Source organism: Polypterus senegalus, chromosome 4 (assembly GCF_016835505.1).
Source record: "Polypterus senegalus isolate Bchr_013 chromosome 4, ASM1683550v1, whole genome shotgun sequence".
In the NCBI taxonomy this organism is placed as follows: domain Eukaryota; kingdom Metazoa; phylum Chordata; class Cladistia; order Polypteriformes; family Polypteridae; genus Polypterus; species Polypterus senegalus.
Window position 1 is genome coordinate 164,079,085 of NC_053157.1, and position 27,592 is coordinate 164,106,676.

General features: G+C 35.9%; 1 protein-coding gene across 1 annotated transcript in view; it reads left to right on the forward strand.

The window, feature by feature from the left end:
* The window catches only part of LOC120527786, a 105,628-nt gene that overhangs the window by 42,550 nt on the left and 35,486 nt on the right, over positions 1–27,592 (forward strand). The window contains exons 8-16 of the mRNA XM_039751601.1: positions 190–296; positions 2,245–2,390; positions 10,178–10,296; positions 11,773–11,901; positions 16,500–16,703; positions 18,700–18,846; positions 19,326–19,436; positions 22,875–22,958; positions 26,510–26,629. Coding sequence (XP_039607535.1) covers positions 190–296; positions 2,245–2,390; positions 10,178–10,296; positions 11,773–11,901; positions 16,500–16,703; positions 18,700–18,846; positions 19,326–19,436; positions 22,875–22,958; positions 26,510–26,629 — 1,167 coding nt within the window. The remainder of the gene's footprint in view (positions 1–189; positions 297–2,244; positions 2,391–10,177; positions 10,297–11,772; positions 11,902–16,499; positions 16,704–18,699; positions 18,847–19,325; positions 19,437–22,874; positions 22,959–26,509; positions 26,630–27,592) is intronic.

Here is a 27,592-nt window from a genome sequence, read left to right on the forward strand (position 1 = left end):
AATGTAAGTGCAAAAATGTAATGTAATACATCAGAAATATTTGTTGTTTTGTCATACATTAATTGTAAGTGTGTCTGATTTGGTTTATGGTAATGTTAATGCCATAATTCTTCATATCTGTCTTTAAAGCTTGTTGGCCCATCTTTAAATCACCAAGTTGGATTCTGATATTTAATTCTAATATTTTAGATGGCAGAAATGATGAAAGCTGAAGAGAAGTCATTTTCTGCACTGAAAAAATATTGTGAATCTGATGGAGGAAATCTTAGAGACTTTCGATCCTACTTACTACCTGAGTAAGTAATTTAAACTGAACAGTAAATGAAACTATTAGGCCATGAGCACCCTCACAACTCTATTAGCCTGAGATTAACATTTAATTGATGCAGTAACAACCTATAGGAAATTCCAGAGTAGCATACCTGTACAGTAAACCCTCATTTATCACGGTTAATCCGTTCCAGACTCAACCACGATAAATAAATTTCCGCGAAGTAGGATTCTTTACGTATAAATCGAATATTTTTGCAGTTAGAGCATAGAAAACCTGTTTACAACCTTCTAAATACGTTTTTTTAACATAATTAGAGCTCTCTAGACATGAAATAACACCCTTTAGTCAAAAGTTTAAACTGTGCTCCATGACAAGACAGAGATGACAGTTCTTTCTCACAATTAAAAGAATGCAAACATATCTTCCTCTTCAAAGAAGTGCACGTCAGGAGCAGAGAATGTCAGAGAGAAAAGCAAACAATCAAAAATCAATAGGGTTTTCTGGGCTTTTAAGTATACAAAGCACCGCCGGAAAAAGTAGCTGCACGGAAGGGAGCAATGTGAAGGTAGTCTTTCAGCATTTTTTAGAGGAGCGTCCGTATCCTCTAGGCCAGTGTCCCATCAGCCCCTCTGCTCACACCCCCTCTGTCAGGAGCAGAGAATGACAGAGAGAGTGAGAAAGAGATTAAAAGCAAACAATCAAAAATCAATACGTGCTGTCCGAGCTTTCAAGTACTCTGATTGAGTAGCTTCATAGCCATCCGTCAAAAGCGTCCCTTGTATGAAATCAACTGGGCAAACCAACTGAGGAAGCATGTACCATAAATTAAAAGACCCATTGTCAGCAGAAATCCGCGAACCAGCGAAAAATCCGTGATATATATTTAGATATGCTTACATTTAAAATCCGGAGTGAAGCCGCGAAATTTGAAGCATGATATAGCGAGGGATCACTGTAGTGCAGAATTAAATTTAAACAATGATCTGTTTTACTCCCTTCCCCTCCACCCTTAAAATAATACATTTATCGCCATAGCAGCAGTTTTGTACAGAGGAATCCATAGAAATCTCATATCCAGTGACATACACTTGAGGTACACGTGCATGAATATTGCAGTATAAGAGAATTCTATTAAGGGGTGGTCTTAGCTTTCTAGTCAGAATACATTCATTTTCTTGAAACCCAGTACCAGATAAGGATAGTTAAGAAAACTTTCTAGGTTTTAAGTTAGGAAATATTTTTTAATAAACAGTCACCTGGGTGGCATGGTGGCACAGTGGTAGCGCTGCTGCCTCGTAGTAAGGAGACCTATGTTTGCTTCCTGGGTCCTGCCTGCGTGAAGTTTGCATGTTCTCCCTGTGTCTGCGTGGGCTTCTTCTGGGTGCTCCGGTTTCCTCCCACGGTCCAAAGACATGCAGGTTAGGTGCATTGGGTGATCCTAAATTGTCCCTAATATGTGCTTGGTGTGTGTGTGTGTGTGTGTCCTGCGGTGGGCTGGCGCCCTGCCCAGGGTTTTGTTCTCGCCTTGTGCCCTGTGCTAGCTGGGATTGGCTCCAGCATACCCCTGTGACCCTGTGTTAGGATATAGCGGGTTGGGAAATGACTTGACTGACTAAACAGTCACCTTTTGATTTGATTAGATTAGCTAAACTTTATTAATCTCAAGGGAAAATTCAGAATTCAATTTTGCTGAGTAAGGTTGCAAATATGATAACATCATTATGTTTTTAAAAAGATGAATAAAATACATTTTTATTTGTATAATCTTAGACAATTAACTTTGATTTTTGCTTTTTTTGTGGCTATTTTCACAAGGTTAAAGTATATGGAAATATATATGTATGTACTATTGAAACAAAGTAATAAATTGAGCATATTTGTGTTTGCTACACTTAATTGGATTGAATATGGTTAAATTATATGTGTTTTTTAAGTTATTTATTCATATGTTTTGTTTTGTCCATTTTAAGAAAAGGAACAAAGAAAACACATATCTCAACTACAAAGAGTGTTGTGCGTCTCCATTATGGAAGGATTTATCAAATGAAAGTTAAATATATGAGCAAGGAAGATCTTCAAAATCAGCTTTATGAACTTGTAGAAATTGCAAGAGATTGTGAGTTACTACTTCATTTATCAGACTTATTTTGACCCTTCTTATACAAAAGAAATACAAATTATCAATCTTATTTTTATTGTTATACATGACTATCATCATACCAAAAAATTCATATGAAGTGTGTAAATATGCATAGTTCCCACAGAAATAGGAAATATGTAATGCGCTTGTTTAATGTATGCATGTCACAGCTGTGTGAGCCTTTGTTTCCCCTGTAAGCATTGCTCCTGTGCCTTTAACTAAGTTTGTTAATCCTGTCCGTCATTCCAATGGTGCTGGTGCCATTTCAGAGCTATTCAATTACAATTTCAGTTGGGCCAGGTTTTCAAACCCAGAAATTTAGCTAGGCCAGACATTTTCAGCAGCCATTAAGTAGCAGGTAATGACAAATATTGAATCAACACAAATGATTGTTTTTAAAAATAAGTAATGTTTATTCATTGTTTCCCTTTTACACAGGCAAAAATGTAACCTATAACTGAACATAATCTGAGGTAGAGCAATACTACACAAACTATGAAATTTAAAAAAAAACAACATTTTTTTCACATCTGACCCAGGCACATCTCAAAGTACATAAAATCAAAAAAGTGCACAGTATTAGCAATAACATTTGTTTCCCTTTTGAAATATGAGATCCGACCCTGATTTAAATGGGTGGTCATGAAAGGCAAGGTATTTTTTTTTTCATAGAACTTGAACTATTTAATTTACAAGGTTTTAATCACTCATATGACAGAGCTTAAATTTGAGTTCCACAACAAAGCCTTTCCTGTTGAAATTGTTTATCCTCCCCCCCCCCCAAAAAAAAAAAACTACATGAATAAATGTTTAAGAGCAATGCACCACATATGGCATGAAAGTGGGTTGGTACGTTTATTTTAATGATTTGTTTTTAAAATGTCTTTGTACAGAGTTGTTGGGTGTCAAGTAATGGATTAATTATAATTATTACTAGTATTATTTTTCCACTAAATGTTATTTTCCATGTTTCTTTGTTGATGAGCTCCCGTTGAAGAATTTATTGGTAACAGAACATATAGAGCGCATGACAAAATGAATGAAGTAACAACTGACAAAGTGGCATTTTTGATATCATTTTAACAAAGTGTCAAAGTGTTGTCAATCACAGAGCAGCCTGGAAAAACAACTGTAATACACCTTCAATTATTATACTTCATGCAGCGCATTCACCAGCGGACTCTGCTGCAACGCAAGTGATGTGCTGTTTATACTTGCATGTGTACTTTACGTAACTCTGAAAGATTCCATCAGGTGGTATTACAAGATATCATGGTGAGAACAGGTTCGGCTTCGCTGTGTTGTGAATTGCCAGAAACACCCATTAAATTCCAAGGAAACCTTGCCACAATATCTCTGAAAAGGATGGATGTTTAATGATTAAATCCATAAATCCAGGGCTGCACCCTTTCCTGGTAGCATTGGTGCACGAGGCAGAAATCATCCCTGGACGAGGCATCAGCTCATCACAAGGTGAATACAAGCCCTCATGTACGCTAGCGTCACCAAATCCCCAAGCCTGCATATATTTGGAAGAAAAGTGGAGCACACTGTAGAAACCCACCAGGAAAACATGCAATCTCCAGGCAGGGAACACCAGGGATGTGACTCCCTGTGAGACTGCAGTGCTACCGCTCTGCTACCGTGCTGCCCTCACATGTGTAATTATTCACAGCATTCAGTATTTAAATGAAGTTAACAATTTATCTGTAAAATTTAACATGCATAGTTTAATGAATTAATGCATTGCATCATTGAAGTGACAGTAAGTATAAATCTAAGGATTCTAAATGTGCAGAGAGCTGGAATATAATAAATTGAATGTGCTCTGTGTGGCGATTGCTGCTTGCCACTTATGTCAATGCAGGAGGAAGCCCCAGAAGCACGTAGCAATTAACAACTGGGTTTTTAAGATGATGTTTACGATAGTCTACTTCAGTGATAAAATAAACTGTGAGGTTAAAGTTTACATTTCGATTCAAGCCGAAATTTCCACTTTAATCAAAAAAATATAACTTTTCACTGTGTTTTTTTTTTCCTCTGTGGCTCAAATGTGCCGCTGTTAATTCTGTTGCTGTTGTGAAGGTGCAAAAAAAAAAAAAAAAAAATGACGGCACAGAAAATGGTATGTGAGACCTTTAAAATGTATTGTGTCATTATGATGGGGAATAGGTGGCATTTTAATATAGAAGCACCACAAATGCATTTGTATGTTGACATTTTGCTTCACCACATTGAACCATTCATCAAACATTGAAGCATGTGTATTGATCCTGATCCACAAAGCGGCTTTCTGTCACATGTAGATAGTAAACACAGACTCTGACGTCACGTTCCAACTTTATCACACTGCGCCCCCTGACTTTTTGCTGGCACTGCAACTCGCTTTGCGTTAATTTCTGAGGATGTGCTCAGAGGATGTGTGAAATGAATGATGGGAATGCGTGGCAGCCATGATGCGCGCGAGCGTATGTGTTCTGAGCATGAAGTATAAACTGGCCCTATGTGTTCTGAGCATGAAGTATAAACTGGCCCTAAAATGCAGACTTCATTACATTTCTGTGCGTGACTAAACAGTGGGCAGGCAACTGCTCCTACATGTTTACTAACAGACAGGCCTGCATTTTAAACTAGCCTTTATGCGGCTGGGGATATGTAAAAATAAAGAAAAAAAGTCCTTTTGCTCTGTTACAATATACATTAGTTTAGAAACTGCATATAAAGATGTGAATGCGGATTTTTTCACAACTCTGTTCAAAGCACTGTTAGTGTGATCTGTCTACACCTCTGCTTGTATCATTTCTGAATCACAATGGTTTTGTAGTTTTATACCACTCAAATATTCTTTCTGTTCCAACCTACAGAAGCTCTGAATGGAAACAATTAAATATTTTGTACTTGCTTAAGGCTGGAACTTTCAATGGGGGAGTATTCACTCATCATAGGTGATGTCACATGGAATCTGTTGAGAGACTGGAGCACACTGCGTAAGTTAGAAAAGCCGAGTAAATAATATGTGAGAATAAAAAGAGCAAGCAAAAACATTGTGCTTACATGCACTTATTCATTCTGAATATATATTTTCTGCTACCCTCTGTTCACTGTAATACTGTATGTGTGTTTGTATGCATAGATAGGCTGTGTGTTTGCATGCATGACAAAATCCCCTATTTATTACAATCTCAGTAGCACAAGAAAATATTTTTCACAGTTTCAGCTCCTACAACCAATAACCAAAATGTTCCATTTTGTTAGAGGTTTTCAGAATAACTTGGGAGTATTTTGGGGACTTGAAGAAAACTGATCTTATATCTGGAATGTATTTACAAAACACACTTCTGGCAGAAGGCTCTAAATTAAGAAAAAAAAATTAGTTATTTCTCAAACTTCATGACATGCTATGGCCATTTGAAAAAGAAAAAAAAACGCCTTGGTGTATAAAGGTCATTTGGGTGGCTAACAAAAAGCTGGCAATGCATAAGTATAGCTTACTGTTTCATACACATATGTAGTTAACCTGACCATTGTATCCTCTAATATATCATTGTGTTTTTCACTTCACTCTTGTGAAGTGCCTTCTGATTTTGTATGTGTTCTGAGCATGAAGTATAAACTGGCCCTAAAATGCAGACTTCATTACATTTCCTGTATGAAAAGACGCGCCAGCAACTGACTTCAAACAGTGGGAAGACAGGCAACTGCTCCTACATGTTTACTAACAGACAGGCCTGCATTTGGTGCTTATTACAGACTGGTGTAGCGACGCGTGTAAATTCTGGTGCTCTCAATGCGCTGGAAAAATAGAGAAACTGCATATAAAGATGTGTGAAAACAGGGAGATCTGTTTTCTGGAATGGATTAACCATGATAACTTATATGTCGATGGGAGCACAAAAATTCACTCTATTGGTTTTAAAGGGTTATACGAGTGTAATGGTGACTAAAGGTTATTTCATCAGAAAGATCATTAAGTTACATTGATAGTAAGCAGAGGAGGATATCACATGCACCCAACATCCATTTAAAGCCATTTCTAAATACTCTTCAAATTAAAAACTGAATATCAAGTAAACTTCATAGTACTTCAGCATTCAGCAATTTAATAAGATACTGTACTTCCACATAACTAAAGTATCAAACTGTTTATAAGAAGATATGCCCACAAATTGTGTGATTTTTGACTGTTTAGCAATAGCCAAATTTGACTTTAGTTTTAGATTTGATGAACTCCCATTTTTATTCTTACAATATAGAGTCTTTCTTCAAAAGGTGGAAGAAGATTAAGCCACCACGAGCATTCCACCTTGTTGTGGTGGAGAGTTTATGTTTCTCAATTATCCTAGGATCCTGGATGGGTTACCTAAGGAAAATTGGTCCTAGGTAGAGGGACCAGACTAAGTTTTATCATGGACCCAGTAACCTTATTCAGAAAAGGGAAACCAGGGCCCCATCTTGGAGCCAGTAATGGGGGAGGGACTTGTCACTGAGTGCCTTGTGGTTGGGTACTTATCCATGGGATCCAGCCAGGCCCAGCCCAAATAAGCAACATGGGCTTTCCTCTAGTAGGCCCACCACTTGCAGGAGGAGTCATAAGGGTCCTAGTGCATTGTGGATCAGTTGGCAGTCAGAGGCAAGGTGCTATGGTGGACTGATCCCCGCATGCCTTAACTGACTATAGGGACATGGAATGTAACCTCTATGGCAGGGAAGAAACCCAAATTAATGTGGGAGATGGCAAAATATTGTTTAGATGTAGTCTGATTCGCCTCAATCTACAACAAGGGCTCTGGAACCAGAGAGTTTAGACTTTATTCCACTCTGGACTTGTACAGGATGAGAGGCAATAGGCTGGTGTGGGCTTACTAGCCCCTCAGGTCTCTTTATGTACTTTGGAGTTTACCCTGGTGAAAAAGAGGGTTGCCTCCATTTGACTTTGAATCAAGGGCTTTAAGGAAGGGGTCTCACTGTTGTCTGTGCTTTTGTAAAGACAGCTGGGTAAGAGTAATTGACTTTCTTTGAGGCCTTGTGGGTAGTGCTGAAAAGTGCTCCCTCTGAGAACTCTCTTATTCTGCTAGAGGACTTTAACGGTTATCTGGGCAATAACAATGAAACCTAGAAGGCCGTGATTTAGAGGAATGGCCTATCCAATCTGAATCCAAGTGGTGTTTTGTTGTTGGACATCTGTGCTAGTTACAGTTTGTCCATAATGATCATCATGCTCAAGCATAAGGATGTTCTTAAGTGCTGTTGGCACCAGAATATCTTAAGGTCGATGATAGATCTGGTAGTCATCAGATTCATGACTGTGTATGTCTTGAAAACTCAGGTGAACAGAGTGGCTGTGCTATCAACTGATCACTACCTGATTGTGAGTTGGATCAGATAGTGGGGCAAGATACTGTACAAACCAGGTAGACCCAAACATATAATGAAGGTATGTTGGCAGAGGCCCCCATCTGGGAAATCTTCAACTCAAAGTTCCAATAGAACTTTTTTTGCATTCCAAGGGAGAATGCTGAGGTAGCTCAAATGAGCTGTGACTGTAAAGTCATTGTTGCTTACTGCAACAGCAATCCCTGAACCTGGCAGTGTACTTCTGTGGTAAAGGGAGCAGTCTGGCCGCTTGGATAGCTTGTAGAACAATGGATGCAGCTGACAGATATCGACAGGAGAAGTGGATCGTGGCAGTGGCATTTCTGAAAGCAAAAACTGGTATGGGAGGAGTTCAGTGAGGCCATGGAAAATGACTTTTAGTCAACCTGTAATTCTGGCAAACAATCAGGCATTTCAGGAGGGGAAACAGTGCTTTATGCATGCTCTTTATAGCAGGGATGAAGTGCTGCTAATCTCACCTCGATCTACATCTCTGTGCTAACCTATGGTTATGAGCTTTGGGTAGTGATCAAAAGAACTAGATTGTAGATAAAAGCAATAGAAATTAATTTCCTTTGCAGGGTGACTGGGCTCAGCCTTAGAGATATATTGAGTGCAGACATTTGGGAGAAGCCCAAAGTAGAGCCACTCTTCGCCTGCATGAGAAGGATCTAGTTGAAGTAAGTTGAGCATCTGATTAGGAGACCTCCTGGATTCCTCCTTGAGATGTTTCAGGCATGTGCACCATAGAGGAGACCTCAGGCCAGACCAAGAACACACTTGTGAGATTACATCTTTCAGATGACATGGGAATGCCTCATTTCTCCACCCAGAGGAGTTAGATAGATAGATAGATAGATAGATAGATAGATAGACGAGATGGCAGGGAAAAGGGACATTTAGGCATCTCTGCTATCCCTGTGACATGTACCCAGATAAGTGCCAGAAAATGGATGGATGGAATTTGATTAACTTGAGCAGTGTATCTGATTTTAATGTCACTTGTAGATATGATTTCTATTCCCTTTTACATGCAAGAGATAAAAAATGGAGTTTCTTGTGAGTGGTTGCATTTTCTGTCAAAGCATCATATAAACATGTACTTTAATGTAGGGTTAGGGTTAACAGTAAACTGTTACTATTTTTAAATTTATTTATAGTGTTTTGTTTAACCTTAATTTATTTTATAATAAGTTATATGTAGCATCAATGAAATGTACAAGAAATGAAGTAATCAATTTTTTTTTTAAAGCTGATTCTGGGTGCCCAGTGAAAGCAAGTTGTAGCAGGTGTGTTGTCTGTTTTGATTAGAACCCAGCTGCAAGAGTGTAACTGCATTTTCAAAATTGAGTCAACGCAGTTCATCAAGCACTTTAGTTAGCTAATTGCTATGGCAATGAACATAAAGGAAGGTGATGCTTTTAGTTTTATACATAGAATTAAAAGCAACTTCTTTCAATTGAATATACAGTGATCTTTTGATAAATGAAACTTTCCCTAGTTCAAATATAGAGGTAGCAACATGGTACAAACTTTTATGTAAAAGTCATCAATGGCACTCTAAGATGTAGCCTCTTCTTTGGTAATGATTTTTTTTTATGTAAACCACCTTAGAATTATATACCAAAATGTTCATGTTTATGAGCAAATTTTAGTTAAAATGGTCAGTATACTATACATTATATGAAATGTGGTGTCCTGGACCAGAGCCAGTTTCTGATCAGTAGGGCAATGTTCCACAAAAGTAAGAAACCAGTATTCAGTGAAGGGAAATTGCATATACATCCTCTACTGAAGTTATGTTTCTGAGCTATGCATTCCACAACTGTGTTTTGACTGAGGAGGGTGAACTGTTGACATCTGACCTTAATATAGTGCTCCTAGAATTCACTAGCTTCATAGTGAGCTGCTATATTCCCAGATGAGTGTAATTTCTAGCAGTACACAGTAGTATAGGGTGGTAGGGTAATTCCTGTGTTTGGATGAAAAATTGACTGCCATATATGTTCATCAAGAAAGTGAAAATTATACAGACACCCTGCTGGGTAGTATGTTGGGGGGTCTGAAGGGTGCCTATACACTTTCTGAGTTAGAGGTAGATCTAGTGAAACTTTAGCTATTAGCCCAATAAAAAGGTTAATGGATTGAATAATTTGAAAACTCATGTTACTACCTTACCTTTCATGTGTATATTGAATTGTGATTTTTTTTTAAGACTATTTGTCCCTTCAGTTTTTATTTACAGAATTTCTTTTTTATCCACATAAAATATTTGGAGCACATACTTGCATCATATTTTTACTTCTCAATCCAACAGCTTCTCCTAATTGCTTTACAGGAACTGGTTGTAGGTTATTATCTTGCTTATATGTGCTTGTCTGTTATTTCAGTTTCACAGAGAAAAGAAAGAGGTCTGAAGGAAAGTAAAAGAGAAGAAAGCCAACGTTTGTCTTTAGAAAAGAGATTTAAGATTCTTACGACACATTTTCAGGAAGGCAATATAGATCAAGTGAGTATATAGAATTTGTCATTACTTTAATGTGAAATTGCGAACTTCCATCAAAAAGTGAGATGAAATACTCCTAATGCTCATTATTCACAACCATTTGTTTAGGGTTTTCTGGTCATTAATTCACCCCTCTTGGTGCAAAATTCTTTTTTTTTTATTGTATGTACAGTTTGGGTGCCACACTTCATGAAATAAATAATATACAAGTGTAAACCACAAGTGTATTGTTTTCTTCCAGTTGAGTAATGGTGGCACATGTAAAACCCTTTTACAGCACCCTTAACAGCTTCCTTTATACTAACAACAATACTCACTTGGCCTCCAGCAGAGGTTATTCTAACTGGGTGCTATCTCTGCTAAGTCTTACCCTAACTCACTCTCAGAAATCTTTTGGAAAAACCTCTGGATTTTAATCTAATCTTAATTGAATTTTCTGTGGAATGTGGATTAACAAATTATCTGGAAACATTACTGAGAAGTGGCAAGCTGCTATACATTTGGTGGGGAGCTGGTTGGCTTGGGTTCAACGTAGTGCTATTAATCTTAATCACAAATTCTTCCTTTTTTCAAGTATTCACTGTCCTTATGGGCTCACTGTATCTGCTGGGCCACTTTCCTAGATTTACAAAAGCATCTGTAAATTTTAAGGGACCCATTTTACACAGTGTTTTTGGGAAGGGTGAAGGAGGATGCTGTTTAGTGTTTGTTTTTGGTTATTTTTGCATACTTCCTCACCAGTTTATTGAACTCAAAAAAATATAGAGAGAGATCTTATGCCCTTCCACTCTCAAACCTTTGTCTCAGCATGCCTATGGTTGATTCTCACTCTTGCAATCAACATCATTTTTGATGTCTTTCTTCACTATATTTATAAGATTTATTCATTTCTCACTCCCTAAGCTGTTCAACTTCTTGCTTAGGATATATTCTGATTATGAGTGCTATGACTCTCCTATGGTAATGTTATTGGTAACCATTACCTAAGCTTTTCAGCTTATGGGGAGTACTAATATATTCTGTTTTGCATTGTTCCCAAAATGCTACAGTCCTTCACTCATTTTTGGATTAAGTTAATAGTTTCTCCTCCTCTAGTCTCTGGTCTCTGTTCTTTTGAAACTTTTCTAAGCATGTCTAGTAAGCATACCTCCTCTATCCAGACCAACTTAAATGCACTCTGGTTTTCAGCTACTGCTCCCAAATTATGGAAAAAGAATTTCCTTCAACACCAAAACTACTTCCAAGCTACTGACATGGGTATTCTCCTGGAAACACACTTCATTTAATTGACAAACAAGAGTCAGTGTCAATTGTTTGCTGTGGACAGATACATTTCCAGCCCTTCATAACTGTTGTAACATTATTGCAAGTCTCCATTTTTGACATCAGATATTTTCTTCTTACTTTGGAAAATTTGCTTAATATAAGTGACATCTAAAATATTTAGTTAGAATTAATTATTTTTTATTGTTTTAACAGGAAGCCCTGATGCAAATTGAAAGCCCTGATTGTATCCTTTTGAAAGAAGAAGTGAAGACATTCGCAGGGACCACAGCTTATTTTATAGGACTTGGAAAAAATGCAACAGAGGATCGTCTGTTCATTAGGGTAAATTAACTGGTTGTTATTAAAGATATAAACAAGAAGTGATGCACGAATCTTAAGAATAACAGTTGTCAGACATGTGAATTTACATGTCTAACATTATTAGGGTGAAAACAGTGTAGATAATCCTCAGTTATGATCACGCAATGTTTTTAAGACTAAGGAAATGAGGATGAAAATATATTCAAAATCATATTTATTTCATAAAAATCTGAAAACATTTAAAATTAGTTTTGAGCCTCTCAAAACAGTTATATTAATAAGGGAGAAATTTCAATCCATTTTCTTAATTAATTTTTTCAGTTATGAGATCTCCAGAGAATTGCAGTCTATTCCAGTAGTACTTGGTGCAAGGCAAAAACTAAACATTAGTTTTATGTCAGTATATCACAGGACACAATCTTGCACACATCCACATTAATTCATATTAGATCTAAATAAATTCATGTCTTTGAGACTGCTAGACTTCTTTTGATATGAAAGACACATGCAGAACTTCACTGTAATCTGTTAAAATAACAATATTACTACTACATGTGCTAGTCGTTGTGAATAAGGTGAAGGATATCCCATGTGATAATGCGGCTTTTTCTATTGGTCAACCCACTGTTTGTTTTCGTTGGACAACTATACCTGTCAGGAGAATATCTGTAATAAAAGTTTTATTTAGAGCCTCCTGAACAAAGTATTGTTCCACTCTGTGAATTTATGGATGGATTTCTTAATGAAGTTTAAACTGCCATATATTACCATAGCGACAACAACCTGCTTTTTTTGCATATATGATTTTCAAAAGCTACTATTTCTAATAAAATAATATTTTTTCTAGCTGAAGTTTCTGCCAAAGGTTCAGTCTTCATTCAAAGTCAACAACATCTTTATTTTGATGCATTCCAACCAATGAGCAACATGTTATGTCTACCATTTTTATACCTGACCATCCAGCTGTTCACAGATATGGTTAATCCCATTCATGGACACAGAGATGCTGAAGTCTGTCTCTACAGCATCAGGTACAAGGCTGGCTCTAACTCTGAAAAGAGCAGAAGACTATCACCAGACACACTCACATCCCAGCAAATAACATAAAACAAAAATTTTTAGGGAGCGGAAAGGAAGAACAGAACATGCCATTTAAAACCCATTTAGATATGTGCAAACTCTATACTTGGCCAGCATTTGAACCCAACCTTCTGTAGCATTTTGCAGCAGCCTAATGACGTTGTCACTCAATGTAAAATGTGAATTGCTTAATATATTGGATCTATTGCCTGTAATAGTGTGAAGATGGCCAGCAGCTTTACATTTCTTGGATTGACCCTTACTGATGACTGAATGCTACTACAACACATTTCCACTATAATCAAGAAGGCTTGCTGCATTTATTTTCTCCAGCATGTAAAGGAAAAGCTAGATAACTCAATTTATCCCCACAAATCTTTATAGAGGCCCAGTAGAATTCATCCTGACTAGTTGCATATCACCCTTGCATAGACCTTGTACCACTCAGAGTGGTGTAGCCAACACAGGCTGACTTAGACAAACATTGTTATTAAAGTCTTCAGCCATCCTGGACAGTCATCAGTTCGTGTCTGTAATGTTTCACCATATGTATGTGAAAAGTACAGTATATAAGGAAGAATGCTTTGTATTATGTACACCAGACAAACTTGAACTAGACTTCAATAAAAGACATGATACTAATCAGTCATTGATTACAAGATTGACTATAGTCAGAAAATGCTAATAGCAAAAAAGAAAACTCAAATGGAACAAATGCATGTTGGTTTGACTTTAACTTCTTTAAACTTTGCTCAAGACCAATCACATTGAGTACCAATGAGGAACCATCTTATAACTATGGGAACAATTCTGTTATGTTTTAACTTTCATTATGTGAATCTGTAGTCAGTATCAAATAATGCTATGATATATTTAAAGAAATATTTAGCTACATATGTACAGTTAGGTCCATAAATATTTGGACAGAGACAACTTTTTTCTAATTTTGGTTCTGTACATTACCACAATGAATTTTAAATGAAACAACTCAGATGCAGTTGAAGTGCAGACTTTCAGCTTTAATTCAGTGGGTTGAACAAAAGATTGCAGGAAAATGTTAGGTAACTAAAACATTTTTAACACAATCCCTTCATTTCAGGGGCTCAAAAGTAATTGGACAAATTAAATAACTGGAAATAAAATGTTCATTTCTAATACTTGGTTGAAAACTCTTTGCTGGCAATGACAGCCTGAAGTCTTGAACTCATGGACATCACCAGATGCTGGGTTTCCTCCTTTTTAATGCTCTGCCAGGCCTTTACTGCAGTGGCTTTCATTTGCTGTTTGTTTGTGGGCCTTTCTGTTCGAAGTTTAGTCTTCAACAAGTGAAATGCATGCTCAATTGGGTTACGATCAGGTGACTGACTTGGCCATTCAAGAATTTTCCACTTCTTTGCTTTAATAAACTCCTGGGTTGCTTTGGCTGTATGTTTTGGGTCATTGTCCATCTGTATCATGAACCGCCCAATCAATTTGACTGCATTTAGCTGGATTTGAGCAGACAGTATGTCTCTGAACACCTCAGAATTCATTTGGCTGCTTCTGTCCTGTGTCACATCCATCATCAATAAACACTAGTGTCCCAGTGCCACTGGCAGCCATGCACGCCTAAGCCATCACACTGCCTCCACCGTGTTTTACAGATGATGTGGTATGCTTTGGATAATGAGCTGTTCCGTGCCTTCTCCATACTTTTTTCTTGCCATCATTCTGGTAGAGGTTGATCTTGGTTTCATCTGTCCAAAGAATGTTTTTCCAGAACTGTGCTGGCTTTTTAGATGTTCTTTAGCAAAGTCCAATCTAGCCTTTCTATTCTTGAGGCTTATGAGTGGCTTGCACCTTGCAGTGCACCCTCTGTATTTACTTTCATGCAGTCTTCTCTTTATTGTAGACTTGGATATCGATACGCCTACCCCCTGGAGAGTGTTGTTCACTTGGTTGGCTGTTGTGAAGGGGTTTCTCTTCACCATGGAAATGATTCTGCGATCATCCACCACTGTTGTCTTCCGTGGACGTCCAGGTCTTTTGCGTTGCTGAGTTCACCAGTGCTTGCTTTCTTTCTCAGGATGTACCAAACTGTAGATTTTGCCACTCGTAATATTGTAGCAATTTCTCAGATGGGTTTTTTCTGTTTTCGCAGCTTAAGGATGGCTTCTTTCACCTGCATGGAGAGCTCCTTTGACCACATGTTGTCTGTTCACAGCAAAATCTTCCACATGCAAGCACCACACCTCAAATCAACTCCAGGCCTTTTATCTGCTTAATTGATAAGACATAATGACGGACTTGCCCACACCTGCCCATGAAATAGCCTTTGAGTCAATTGTCCAATTACTTTTGAGCCCCTGAAATGAAGGGATTGTGTTAAAAAAATGCTTTAGTTGCCTCACATTTTTATGCAATTGTTTTGTTCACCCACTGAATTAAAGCTGAAAGTCTGCACTTCAACTGCATCTGAGTTGTTTCATTTAATATTCAATGTGGTAATGTACAGGACCAAAATTAGAAAAAAGTTGTCTCTGTCCAAATATTTATGGACCTAACTGTATATATATATATATATATATATATATACTGTATATATGAACTCCATATACAGTATATACTGTATATATGAACTCTCTCTCTCTCTCTCTCTCTCTCTCTATATATATATATATATATATATATATATATATATATATATATATATACAGTTTATATATATATATATATATATATATATATATATATAAAATCCTAAGCCTAAAAGTGCTGTGATTTTCTGCATCGATTTTATGTGACGTTTTTATATCACGTTTTTTTGTCATGCTTTAAATCTGGCTTATTTTAAGACCTACATATATATGTTTGGTATCATTCTTTTCAGAATTTATTGAATTTATTGTGATGTTGTTAGATTTTCAGATTCTTATTCTGTTTTTAAATTATAAACTAAAAAATATCAAGAACTCAAGTCCTACGAAATGAGAATTTGTGCCAAGTGATTTAACCAAGCCCTGGGCTGGAAATAAAAGACAAAGAGTAGGACAGCTGTTGTAAAGGCTTTTAAATGTTCGAATTTTGTTGCAGCAGCGCAATTTCTTTTGCTACTTTAATGACGTTTAGTTTAAAACCAGCTTCATATTTTCTTCTGATCGAACGCTCCCTCGTAGATAAGGGATGCTCTTACGATAAAGGTGCATGAGGGTGTGAGTTACAAAAAACACAAAATATTGCAAATGTTGCTTCAGCATAGTCCGGGTATTACTGTGTAGTCATGTAGGCACAATACATAGAGAAAAAAAAAGGCAGTGTGCTCCGTGGTTACTCTCTCAGGTGGGTGTTGGCATATCATAATCTCTTGAATCAATAGCGTGAGTTCAACTTATATGATAGCCATTACAAAATACCGGAAATTATACGGTAAAATCAAGCCCCGACCTATCCGTGGGAGAACTTAAATGAGAGTATATACGGTAATTTTGTTGATATCCAAAATTTTATCAATAATATGGAAAAACAATGAAGGTTTAACATATTTTGTAATGTTCCAAAAGGAGAAACTGCGGGAAATGATTACTTTGACAAATGTGTCTGAAGACGATAAGAAACTCCAAGAAATGAAAATTGCAGCTGTGAAAGATATTGTTGTCTTCGCTCCATGCAAGCTTCTCTGTGGTGGAAAAGAACTAATAGAAATGCCTGGAACAGATGAGTCTGACCCTCTTGCACAGCATGAAATTGGGAACATACTAGATAAGGTAAATGAAATGTGCTGATTTCTTAGCATATGAGAACAAAATATCACTGTTAATAAGAATTTTATTTATTAATTCTGTTTTTACAGTAATATCATGAAGTCATTCCTGTTTCACTTTCGTTCATGTATATCAAGAATAAGTTGTTTAGAAAAAAAATAGTTTGGCAATATTAGACACATATCGGGAACCATTCTGGGATGGGATGCTAGTCTCTTGTACAGCACAATTATTGCACACAGTGTACAGTATAGTTAACCCAACATGGCCATCTTTGGAATGTTGTAGAAGACTCAAAAAAATATGAAAAAAAGAATAAATAAATAACAAATGCCTAGTGACAGTTTGAGGTAATTCACCAAGGTTAACGGAAATGTTATGGCATTGCATTAGTCACTGTGCAAGATTAAAATAAGATGTTAAGAGAAATAATAAATGATGTATTTAATATAAAATCTCAGAATTTATTATTTTTTTAGCCTAACCATAGCTTACTCCTCTGTTACTAATGAATTTGGATTATTTGGTTGATTCTTAACAGTTTAGAAACTACTTATCAGCCTGGGCTCCAACATTTTAACATAGTCCAATTTCTTCAAAAATAAAGTTAAAGTAGTAGCATGAGGTGGTTATAAAAAAATCTAAATAAAGCTATGTTTTAGCTATTTGCTACAATTTTGGGCTTAGAAATTGCAAAGATGATCATGATGTTTACTTCTAACGTTGTTATAATTTTTAAGTGTTGTTATGCCTACAATGCTAAATAGTATTGCTAATTAAACACTAGTAATATTTGTTTTATTTTGTATAAAACCTTCCTCAGAACCATTGTCTTTAAACATAACATTATTAAGATAACAATAAAACACTGACCAAACAATGAAGTAACAATAACCAAATGAATTAATAAAATAACAAAGCAAATAACTAAAAACAACAACCCAGAATGTCCAAAAGAAAAAATAAAATGTAGAGAAATTTGAGTTAAGATGAGCACTGTCAGAAAAGAAAGTTTTTCAGTTCAGATTTGAAGGACCTTCCACCCCATGTAATGCATTTGGTTCTGAGTAAACATTAGTAGTTCAGTGCCAGAAGATCAAGATATATGTTGAGGACTCTAAAGGTGAAGGAATCCAACTAGATAAACTAGGGTTAGACCAAATTGTATTTATTTATTTTTTTAACAGTCTCACATATCTTCACATACCTACACATCATTCTTTCACACTAACCTAAAGACTTGTTCAAACGTTAACTTAAAAAGCCTGATAAAAGTTGTTACATGAGACCTTATCAGCTGGTAATGTCTTTATGTTACATTAGTTGAGAGAAGTAATATTGTTAGCATAAATATCCTCACTTTTTTCTTTTTCAGTGCATTCCATTAACCAACCCAACAAAGGGTTGCAAATTTATTAATTTCATTTATAGAGGCAGAACTTTTGTTGTAGACATCCAGTTTGAGGCATTCTATTTGCTTTAATTATCCTTGAAATGTGTCTAAAATTGATTGTAATCCACCAATGCTAATGAACAAACAATAATACTATGTGATTTTTAATTTTACCAGTATTAAAACAAAAAACTTTGAGGAACTATTGAAAAACTGTTGTCATTATTGTTCTTAATTAATTGAGCATGCTAAAGCATTCCTAACCTATTGGATATTTCAGCATATTTTATTAATATTAGATCTTTCTATGCTTTCTGGGTAGAAAAGGTAAAGGTTATTCTAACATTGAAAAGAAAAGGAAGCAAGAGAAATTCTGTCGAAACATTGTGTCTTATTTTTAATTCTTCTCTGTGTTAAAATAACCTTTACCTTTTTTCCTTTCCACGTTGGCACAGCCCTTCTGTATGCTGTAATACTGCATGTATTATTGATTTGTAGCTTAGTCTTACTGATAAAATTCTTAAATCAATAGAATTAAACAAAAGTAGTTGTTAAATACATCTGAATGGAACAATTTGCCATTTTCTTTTGTATTTATTTCTACAGGCCAATGGTACTTTACTTTTGTCAGAATCTTCGTTTAATATAGGAGAAGCAGATGTAAAAGACATCCTTCGAGAGAGCAAATTCCTTCACAACTTTATTAAATCTCCAGACGAATACATGTTACTATTCATGGCATATCAGGAGAAGGTTTCAATTTTATTTTTTCCAATTAGAACTATTTAAATAGTTTGAATTATACTTTATATTGAGTACTTTCAATATACAATATTTAATGAGCTAAAATTCAGGATCTTGCTAAAAATAATTTATAGTGAGTTTGTTGTTAAAGACTATTCTTTTTTAATAAATTAGCTTCTATTAAATTATTACTTGATACAATTAAACTATATATTTTATATTTTGATCAAAATACTGACAAACTGTTAAAGGAACAGAACTGTAAAGTTTTGTCTGATTAAAATTCAACATTCGATTAACAATACTTTGAATTCTAATTTTAGCTTAATCATATTTACTGCTGTGGTGGCCTTCTGAAAGCTTAATTTTGCACCACTGTCAAAGAATATGCATATATTTTATTCTTTATTCCCTTTATTTTATCTGCAAAGCAATACAATGTTGAAATTATGTTGGCAAAATTAACTGAATTTATATTCACTTTGTAGAATAAAGATATGCAGTTTACAAAGGATGCTAAAATTATAGATATGGAATTTATCAAAGAAGAAGAAGAAAAAAATGAAGGAGAAATTGAAGGTCTTGAAAGGCTCCTTGAGGTCTGATTTTACTACAGTTTTATGAATATGTTGTACTGCATGCTAATGTCCATCTCCATAAACTGTTATAAAACCCATTCCATTATATTTTCCAATATTTTCCTGAGTGCATACACTCGAGAACTCATTATGTCATTTATTTAGATAATTTACTTTTCCGGTAAATAAATTATCCACACAGCTTCTGCATAGTTGTGTAATATTTTTATTTGGAGCCCTAGATTCAAACTTCAGATACATTCTCAGAGACAGTGTTTATAAACTACCACTGAAACAACTTCATATATCAATATTTTGTAAAGGCAAATGGTAAAGTGTCTCAACAACAACATTTATTTATATAGCACATTTTCATACAAAAAGTAGCCCAAAGTGCTTTACATAATGAAGAATAGAAAAATAAAAGACACAGTAAGAAAATAAAATAAGTCAACATTAATTAACTTAGAATAAGAGTAAGGTCCAATGGTCAGGGTGGACAGAAAAAGCAAAAAAAATCTCCAGACGGCTGGAGAAAAAAATAAAATCTGTAGTGATTTCAGACCATTAGACTACTCAGTCCCCTCTGGGCATTCTACCTCACATAAATGAAACAGTCCTCTTTGGATCTAGGGTTCTCACAGAAGGACTTGATGATGATGGTCACGTAGACTTCTGCCTTTTAATCCATCCATCATTGTTGGAGCATCGTGATGCTTTGAGTAGGTGGTGCTGGCGCAGGAAAAAGAAACAGAAGAGAGAGTAGGGGTCAGTACGGATTTTAGAGCCACCATGAATAGTTATTATGATGAACTGAACATACAGAGTATCAGGATTAAGTTAAAGTGAAGTTATAAAAAGGCCATGTTCAAGTAATATGTTTTCAGCAGTGTTTTAAAGTGCTCTACTGTATTAGCCTGGCAAATTCCTATTGGCAGGCTATTCCAGATTTTAGGTGCATAGCAGCGGAAGGCCGCCTCACCACTTCTTTTTAAGTTTTGTTCTTGTAATTCTAAGGAGACACTCATTTGAGGATCTAAGGTTATGATTTGGAATATAAGGTGTCAGACATTAAGATATATAAGATGGGGCGAGATTATTTAAGGCTTTATAAACCATAAGCAGAATTTTAAAGTCAATCCTGAATGACACAGGTAACCAGTGTAGTGACATCAAAACTGGAGAGATGTGCTCGGATTTTCTTTTCCTAGTTAGGATTCTAGCAGCTGCATTCTGCACTCGTTGCAAACCATTTATGTCTTTTTTGGGTAGTCCTGAGAGGAGTGCGTTACAGTAATCTAGTCTACTGAAAACAAAAGCGTGAATTAGTTTCTCAGCATCTTTCAGTGATATAAGATGTCTAACTTTAGCTATGTTTCTTAAGTGAAAAAATGCTGTCCTAATGATCTGATTAATATGTGATTTAAAATTCAGATTACAGTCAACAATTACCTCTAAGCTTTTTACCTCTGTCTTAGCCTCATTGTATCCATTATTGCCAATCACTAAGATTTCAGTTTTCTCTTTATTTAACTTGAGAAAGTTACTATTCATCCATTCTGAGATACAAGTCGGACATTCTGTTAGTGAATCAAGAGAATCGGGGTCATCAGGTGCTATTGATAAGTACAGCTGTGTGTCATCAGCATAGCTGTGGTAGCTCACGTTGTTCCCCGAGATAATCTGACCTAACGGAAGCATGTAGATTGAGAATAACAGCGGACCCAGGATAGAGCCTTGTGGAACACCATATCGGATATCATGTGTCTTCGAGTTGTAATTACCACAACTAAAACAGAATTTTCTCCCTGTCAGGTAGGATTCAAACCAATTTAAGACACTGCCAGAGAGGCCCACCCATTGACTAAGGCGATTTCTAAGAATATTATGATCAATGGTGTCAAATGCAGCACTCAGATCTAAGAGGATGAGAACAGATAAATGGCCTCTGTCTGCATTTGCCCGCAAGTCATTTACTACTTTAACGAGTGCAGTTTCTGTGCTGTGATTTGTTCTAAAACCCGACTGAAATTTATCAAGAATAGCATGTTTATTGAGGTGGTCATTTAACTGCATAATGACTGCCTTCTCCAGAACTTTACTTAAGAAAGATGGGACTAAAATTTTCAACAGCCGAGGGGTCAAGATTATGTTTCTTAAGTAGGGGTCTCAGTAGTCTAATCCTCATAGAACCTCTTATTTCAATAAATCTAGACTTAAAGGCCTTGTATAATTTGTAAATGATTCTTATTAACCTCTTAACATTTAATACTTTTTAGTTCTTTTGTTCCAATTATTTTCTTTGTACATATGTAACCTTTTCTTGTCTGGAGAAAAAAAAGCTTGTTTTTGTTGATTTATATTCCAACAGCTTAATATTAATTGTTTTTCTTGCATCCTAAATATTTATTACTGTCCCATTGTGCTGCCTAATTTACTTTACCTTTTTATTTTAATGGAATATGTGATAGACTTTACAGATATTTCTCAACAGTAGAATCACCATGGCCAGTGCCAATTGGCATTGTGTTTTTAAATCTTTCATTACTATATTTCATAAGTGTGCATGTCTTGCTCCTCTTTTCCTTGACTTTTCCTAACTTGCTAAGCTACAAATGCCCATGTTGTTATAACTGAAATTCTTTTCAGAAAACATGATTGACAATGTTTTCTTTGTTTCTTTACACCAAAGACCTCCTATGATCAATACCATTGTATGTTGGTTCTCGCATGTGAATCTCTGTGCCTCTCCTGAAATATACATCTCCCTGTATTTGCAATTTTTTTTTACTCTGAAATATCCAATCTAGACTTTTATTGTAGGTTATTACCAAAATTGCTGTCTGTCTTTACTCCAGACAACCACACAATAATCACATAGAAAATATTATTTATAGTCATTTGTATTATTTCAGTATGTGTAATGAAAAAGATCATAGGCTATGTAAAAAAAACTGTTGGTACTACTGCAGTTTCAATTAGTTAAAAAAAACTTGACTGAAATTGCATTGCAATGTTTTCAGCCTTTGCATGCAATGTGATTTGAATATGAAATACTCAGCCAGTATCAGTTTCATGTGGGGAAAGGAGAACATGCAGGATAACACATTGTAGTTAAGCTGCAAGTGAATAGCACAGCGCTGGAAAGTGGCTCACTCACAATGTTTTCACGGACATGGCAGACCTGAAGAGTTATACAAATGTGAGAGTAAACAGGATAGTTTAATAGTGTTTGATTGTATTACAGCCTTCTAGTTTTGGTTATCTCACACATCCCTAGTATCTTTTCAGGAAAATAAATTTCTCTCTTGAGAACAGATATAGTAAAGACAGCATCAGGTTTCACATGAGGACTATTTTTTGCATTCTTATTTATTAATTTTTTTTTTGCAAGAAGAAATGCATTCGAAATTTTCCCTACCAAAATGTTACTGTACTGTATTATTGTTTTTTTTACAGAAACAGCTACCAGAGGATGCCAAAAAGAGTATAAATACTTCTGTGATTTTGCCAGTTTTTCATTCCTCTCTTCTTATGCAAGAGGTAACTAAACATTTTATCCTCAAACTATACTATGTATTATCTCATCTCTTCAATCTGTGAAATCATAACTATAAATAATTGTTTTCAGCAATTATTTGAATAGAATCAAGCAAAGATCAGTTGACTGTAGCTTTTTATTTGTCTTTTTTTATATACCTAAAAAGACAGAATAAAACTCTAGTAAAATTTGCAGTACAGTGGGATGCAAAATGTTTGGGCAACCTTGTTGATAGTCATTATTTTCCTGTATAAATCGTTGGTTGTTACGATAAAAAATGTCAGTTAAATATATCATATAGGAGACACACACAGTGATATTTGAGAAGTGAAATGAAGTTTATTGGATTTACAGAAAGTGTGCAATAATTGTTCAAACAAAATCAGGCAGGTGCATAAATTTGGGCACCGTTGTCATTTTATTGATTCCAAAACTTTTATTATTTATTATTATTATTGAAACTCAAATTGGCTTGGTAAGCTCAGTGAACCCTGGCCTACATACACAGGTGAATCCTATAATGAGAAAGAGTATTTAAGGGGGTCAATTGTAAGTTTCCCACCTCCTTTAATTTTCTCTGAAGAGTAGCAACATGGGGGTCACAAAACAACTCTCAAATGACCTGAAGACAAAGATTGTTCACCATCATGTTTTAGGGGAAGGATACAGAAAGCTGTCCCAGAGATTTAAGCTGTCTGTTTCCACAGTTAGGAACATATTGAGGAAATGGAAGACCACAGGCTCAGTTCAAGTTAAGGCTCGAAGTGGCAGACCAAGAAAGATTTCGGATAGACAGAAGCGACGAATGGTGAGAACAGTCAGAGTCAACCCACAGACCAGCACTAAAGACCTACAACATCATCTTGCAGCAGATGGAGTCACTGTGCATCGTTCAACCATTTTACACAAGGAGATGCTGTATGCGAGAGTGATGCAGAGGAAGCCTTTTCTCTGCCCACAGCACAAACAGAGCCGCTTGAGGTATGCTCAAGCACATTTGGACAAGCCAGCTTCATTTTGGAATAAGGTGCTGTGGACTGATGAAACTAAAATTTAGTTATTTGGGCATAACAAGGGGCGTTATGCATGGAGGAAAAAGAACACAGCATTCCAAGAAAAACACCTGCTACCTACAGTAAAATATGGTGGTGGTTCCATCATGCTGTGGGGCTGTGTGGCCAGTGCAGGGACTGGGAATCTTGTCAAAGTTGAGGGACGCATGGATTCCACTCAGTATCAGCAGATTCTGGAGACCAATGTCCAGGAATCAGTGACAAAGCTGAAGCTGCGCCGGGGCTGGATCTTTCAACAAGGCAACGACCCGAAACACTGCTCAAAATCCACTAAGGCATTCATGCAGAGGAACAAGTACAACGTTCTGGAATGGCCATCTCAGTCCCCAGACCTGAATATAATTGAAAATCTGTGGTGTGAGTTAAAGAGAGCTGTCCATGCTCGGAAGCCATCAAACCTGAATGAACTAGAGATGTTTTGTAAAGAGGAATGGTCCAAAATACCTTCAACCACAATCCAGACTCTCATTGGAACCTACAGGAAGCGTTTAGAGGCTGTAATTTCTGCAAAAGGCGGATCTACTAAATATTGATTTCATTTCTTTTTTGTGGTGCCCAAATTTATGCACCTTCCTGATTTTGTTTAAACAATTATTGCACACTTTCTGTATATATATGTATATGTATATGTGTGTGTGTGTATATGTGTGTACATATATGTGTATACATATGTATATAGATAGATAGATACTTTATTAATCCCAAGGGGAAATTCACATACTCCAGCAGCATACTGATAAAAAAACAATATTAAATTAAATTAAAGAGTGATAAAAATGCAGGTAAAACAGACAATACCTTTGTAAAATTTTAACGTGTACCCCCCCCAGATGGAATTGAAGAGTCGCATAGTGTGGGGGGAGGTCAGTCTTTCGCTGAAGCTGCTCTTCTGTCTGGAGATGATCCTGTTCACACACTGTATATATACATGTATATATTTATTATATATATTTCTATATATTCATCCATTTTCTAACCCACTGAATCCGAACACAGGGTCACGGGGGTCTGCTGGAGCCAATCCCAGCCAACACAGGGCAGGAAGCCAACCCACCGCAGGACACACACAAACACACCAGGGCCAGTTTAGGATCACCAATGCACCTAACCAGCATGTCTTTGGATTGTGGGAGGAAACCCACGCAGACATGGGGAGAACATGCAAACTCCATGCAGGGAGGACCCGGGAAGCGAACCCGAGTCTCCTAAGTGCAAGGCAGTAGCGCTACCACTACGCCACCATGCCGCCAGTATCTGTGTATGTATATGTATATGTATATATATGTATATATGTATGTATGTATATATATGTATGTATGTATATATATGTATGTATATATATATATGTATGTATATATATATGTATATATATTTGTATATATATGTATATGTATATGTATATGTATGCTGCCTCACAGTAAGGAGACCTGGGTTTGCTTCCCGGATCATCCCTGCGTGGAGTTTGCATGTTCTCACCGTGTCTGTGTGGGTTTCCTCCAGGTGCTCCGGTTTCCTCCCACAGTCCAAAGACGTGCAGGTTAGGTGCATTGGCGATCCTAAATTGTCCCTAGTGTGTGTGTGTGTGTGTGTGTGCCCTGCGGTGGGCTGCCGCCCTGCCTGAGGTTTGTTTCCTGCCTTGCGCCCTGTGTTGGCTGGGATTGGCTCCAGCAGTCCCTAGTGACCCTGTAGTTAGGATATAGCGGGTTGGATAATGGATGGATGGATTTAAAATTAAGTATGTTTAACAAAAATACAAAGAATGTATAATTCACAAATTTCTATTTAATACTTTGGTATTAATAGTATTTGTATTTTTTGTACTTAGGATCTTTTTTATTTTTTTTAGCCTTTACAAATAATAAGGATAATTTTAAAGAAGAAAGAAACCTTGTGAATAGATTAACATTATGTCCACAGTCTGTTTCAATAGACCTTAAAGCTACTAATGCTGAATGTCACATTGATTTTATCTTTTCACACTTTAGCCACAAAGTCACCTAGAACATCAAACCTATCCCTACCCCTTAAACAAAACATTCTACTTCCAATAGACTACCACACACATTCTTCAAAGTGATAGGAATTGTATGTTTCCCTTAAGATTTTTATTTCTTTATATATACATGTAATGAGAACTTGGATGTGCAACCAATTTCTTTACTACCATAAATGTGTCCGAGAAATACAGATATTCTTTAGCAATATGTTCATGCTTTACTATATTATTTAATTACATTTATACTGCACATCATGTTGTAATCAGATACTATATTTAAAACTTAAAATATCTTCTCCATCCAATATTGTGGAAAATGTGAATGGTTTAGTTAACCAAAGTTGACTATCTAAGGAAGTGGTTCTCAGACCTTTTTTGTTTGACAGATACAGTATATGCTAAGCTTAACTATTAGTCATCCTTCTTTTTATATTAATAACATACTTACTAACTTTAGTATTTCTTTAATAATTTTGCATTTTAGGGTGATCCTACTGAAATTATGGGACAATTTGAGAGTAATCTGCAGCATACTGGAGTGTATAAAGTAATGGAAGAATTAGATCAGTTTGGATTTATGAATCTGAAGCCACAACTAGATGATGTAAGTCTTGATTATTTCACATACAATGTTTGCATTCTTTGAAGAACTCTTCTCTATTGTGCATTACTACTAATCTTGAGTTTTTTCACGGAGAAATTAGTCTTTAATTTTGTATTGGTGCCTAAGTTAAATGTAACCAATGTTTGCTTCAAATATAGATAACCCTGTTAATATGTACCTTAAATGGGAAAGAAAAAATAACCTACTTACAAATAACTATTAGAAAATACAATGGTTTACAAGAATTGTAAAGATGGAATCTCTAAACTTACTTTATACCAATATAAGAATTTTAATTACATAAACCCATTCAGTCTTCCTCAAAGTAATAAAAACCTTCTATGTAGAATAGGTGCATCATTACAACTGGCACCTCATGTGTAATAAATTGATTTATATGCTGTGGTTTATCAGGTGATACAGTTTTTACTATAAGATTAACTCCCTGTAAGAGAACTTTAAAAATAAACTTTTCCGCATTTAGAGAAAATATCCACAGAATACTTGGTTCTATTTTAAAGCACATGGTATTCTTTTTGTTAACTGTATAATGAGTCAACTGGTTTTTACCTTGAAGAAATTATTTTGTTCCATTTTTCATTTTCATTTGCTGCATTATGTAACTATACAGTACATTATAAAGATACTTGTTGAAATTGTATTAGAACAGAAAAAGCTGATACATCATACCTACACAATCTAACATTTTCTAATGGATCAACAGTTTATTTAAAATATTAATGTGATGTTAGTGTTAGTGAGGGTAGGCTCCACGCTACCAGTTACCTCCGGGAGCCTCCGGAATCTGCATCACCTTTACCATAACTGAGGGATGAGCTGAGCAAATGAGGACTCCACACAAATCAAGGGGAAGGTGTAAAAAGTGCTCAAGTGCTTTTATTAAAATAAATCAAACAAAGAGTGTTCAAAAAGTGCAGTTCAAGTTTCAATAAATAAATAATA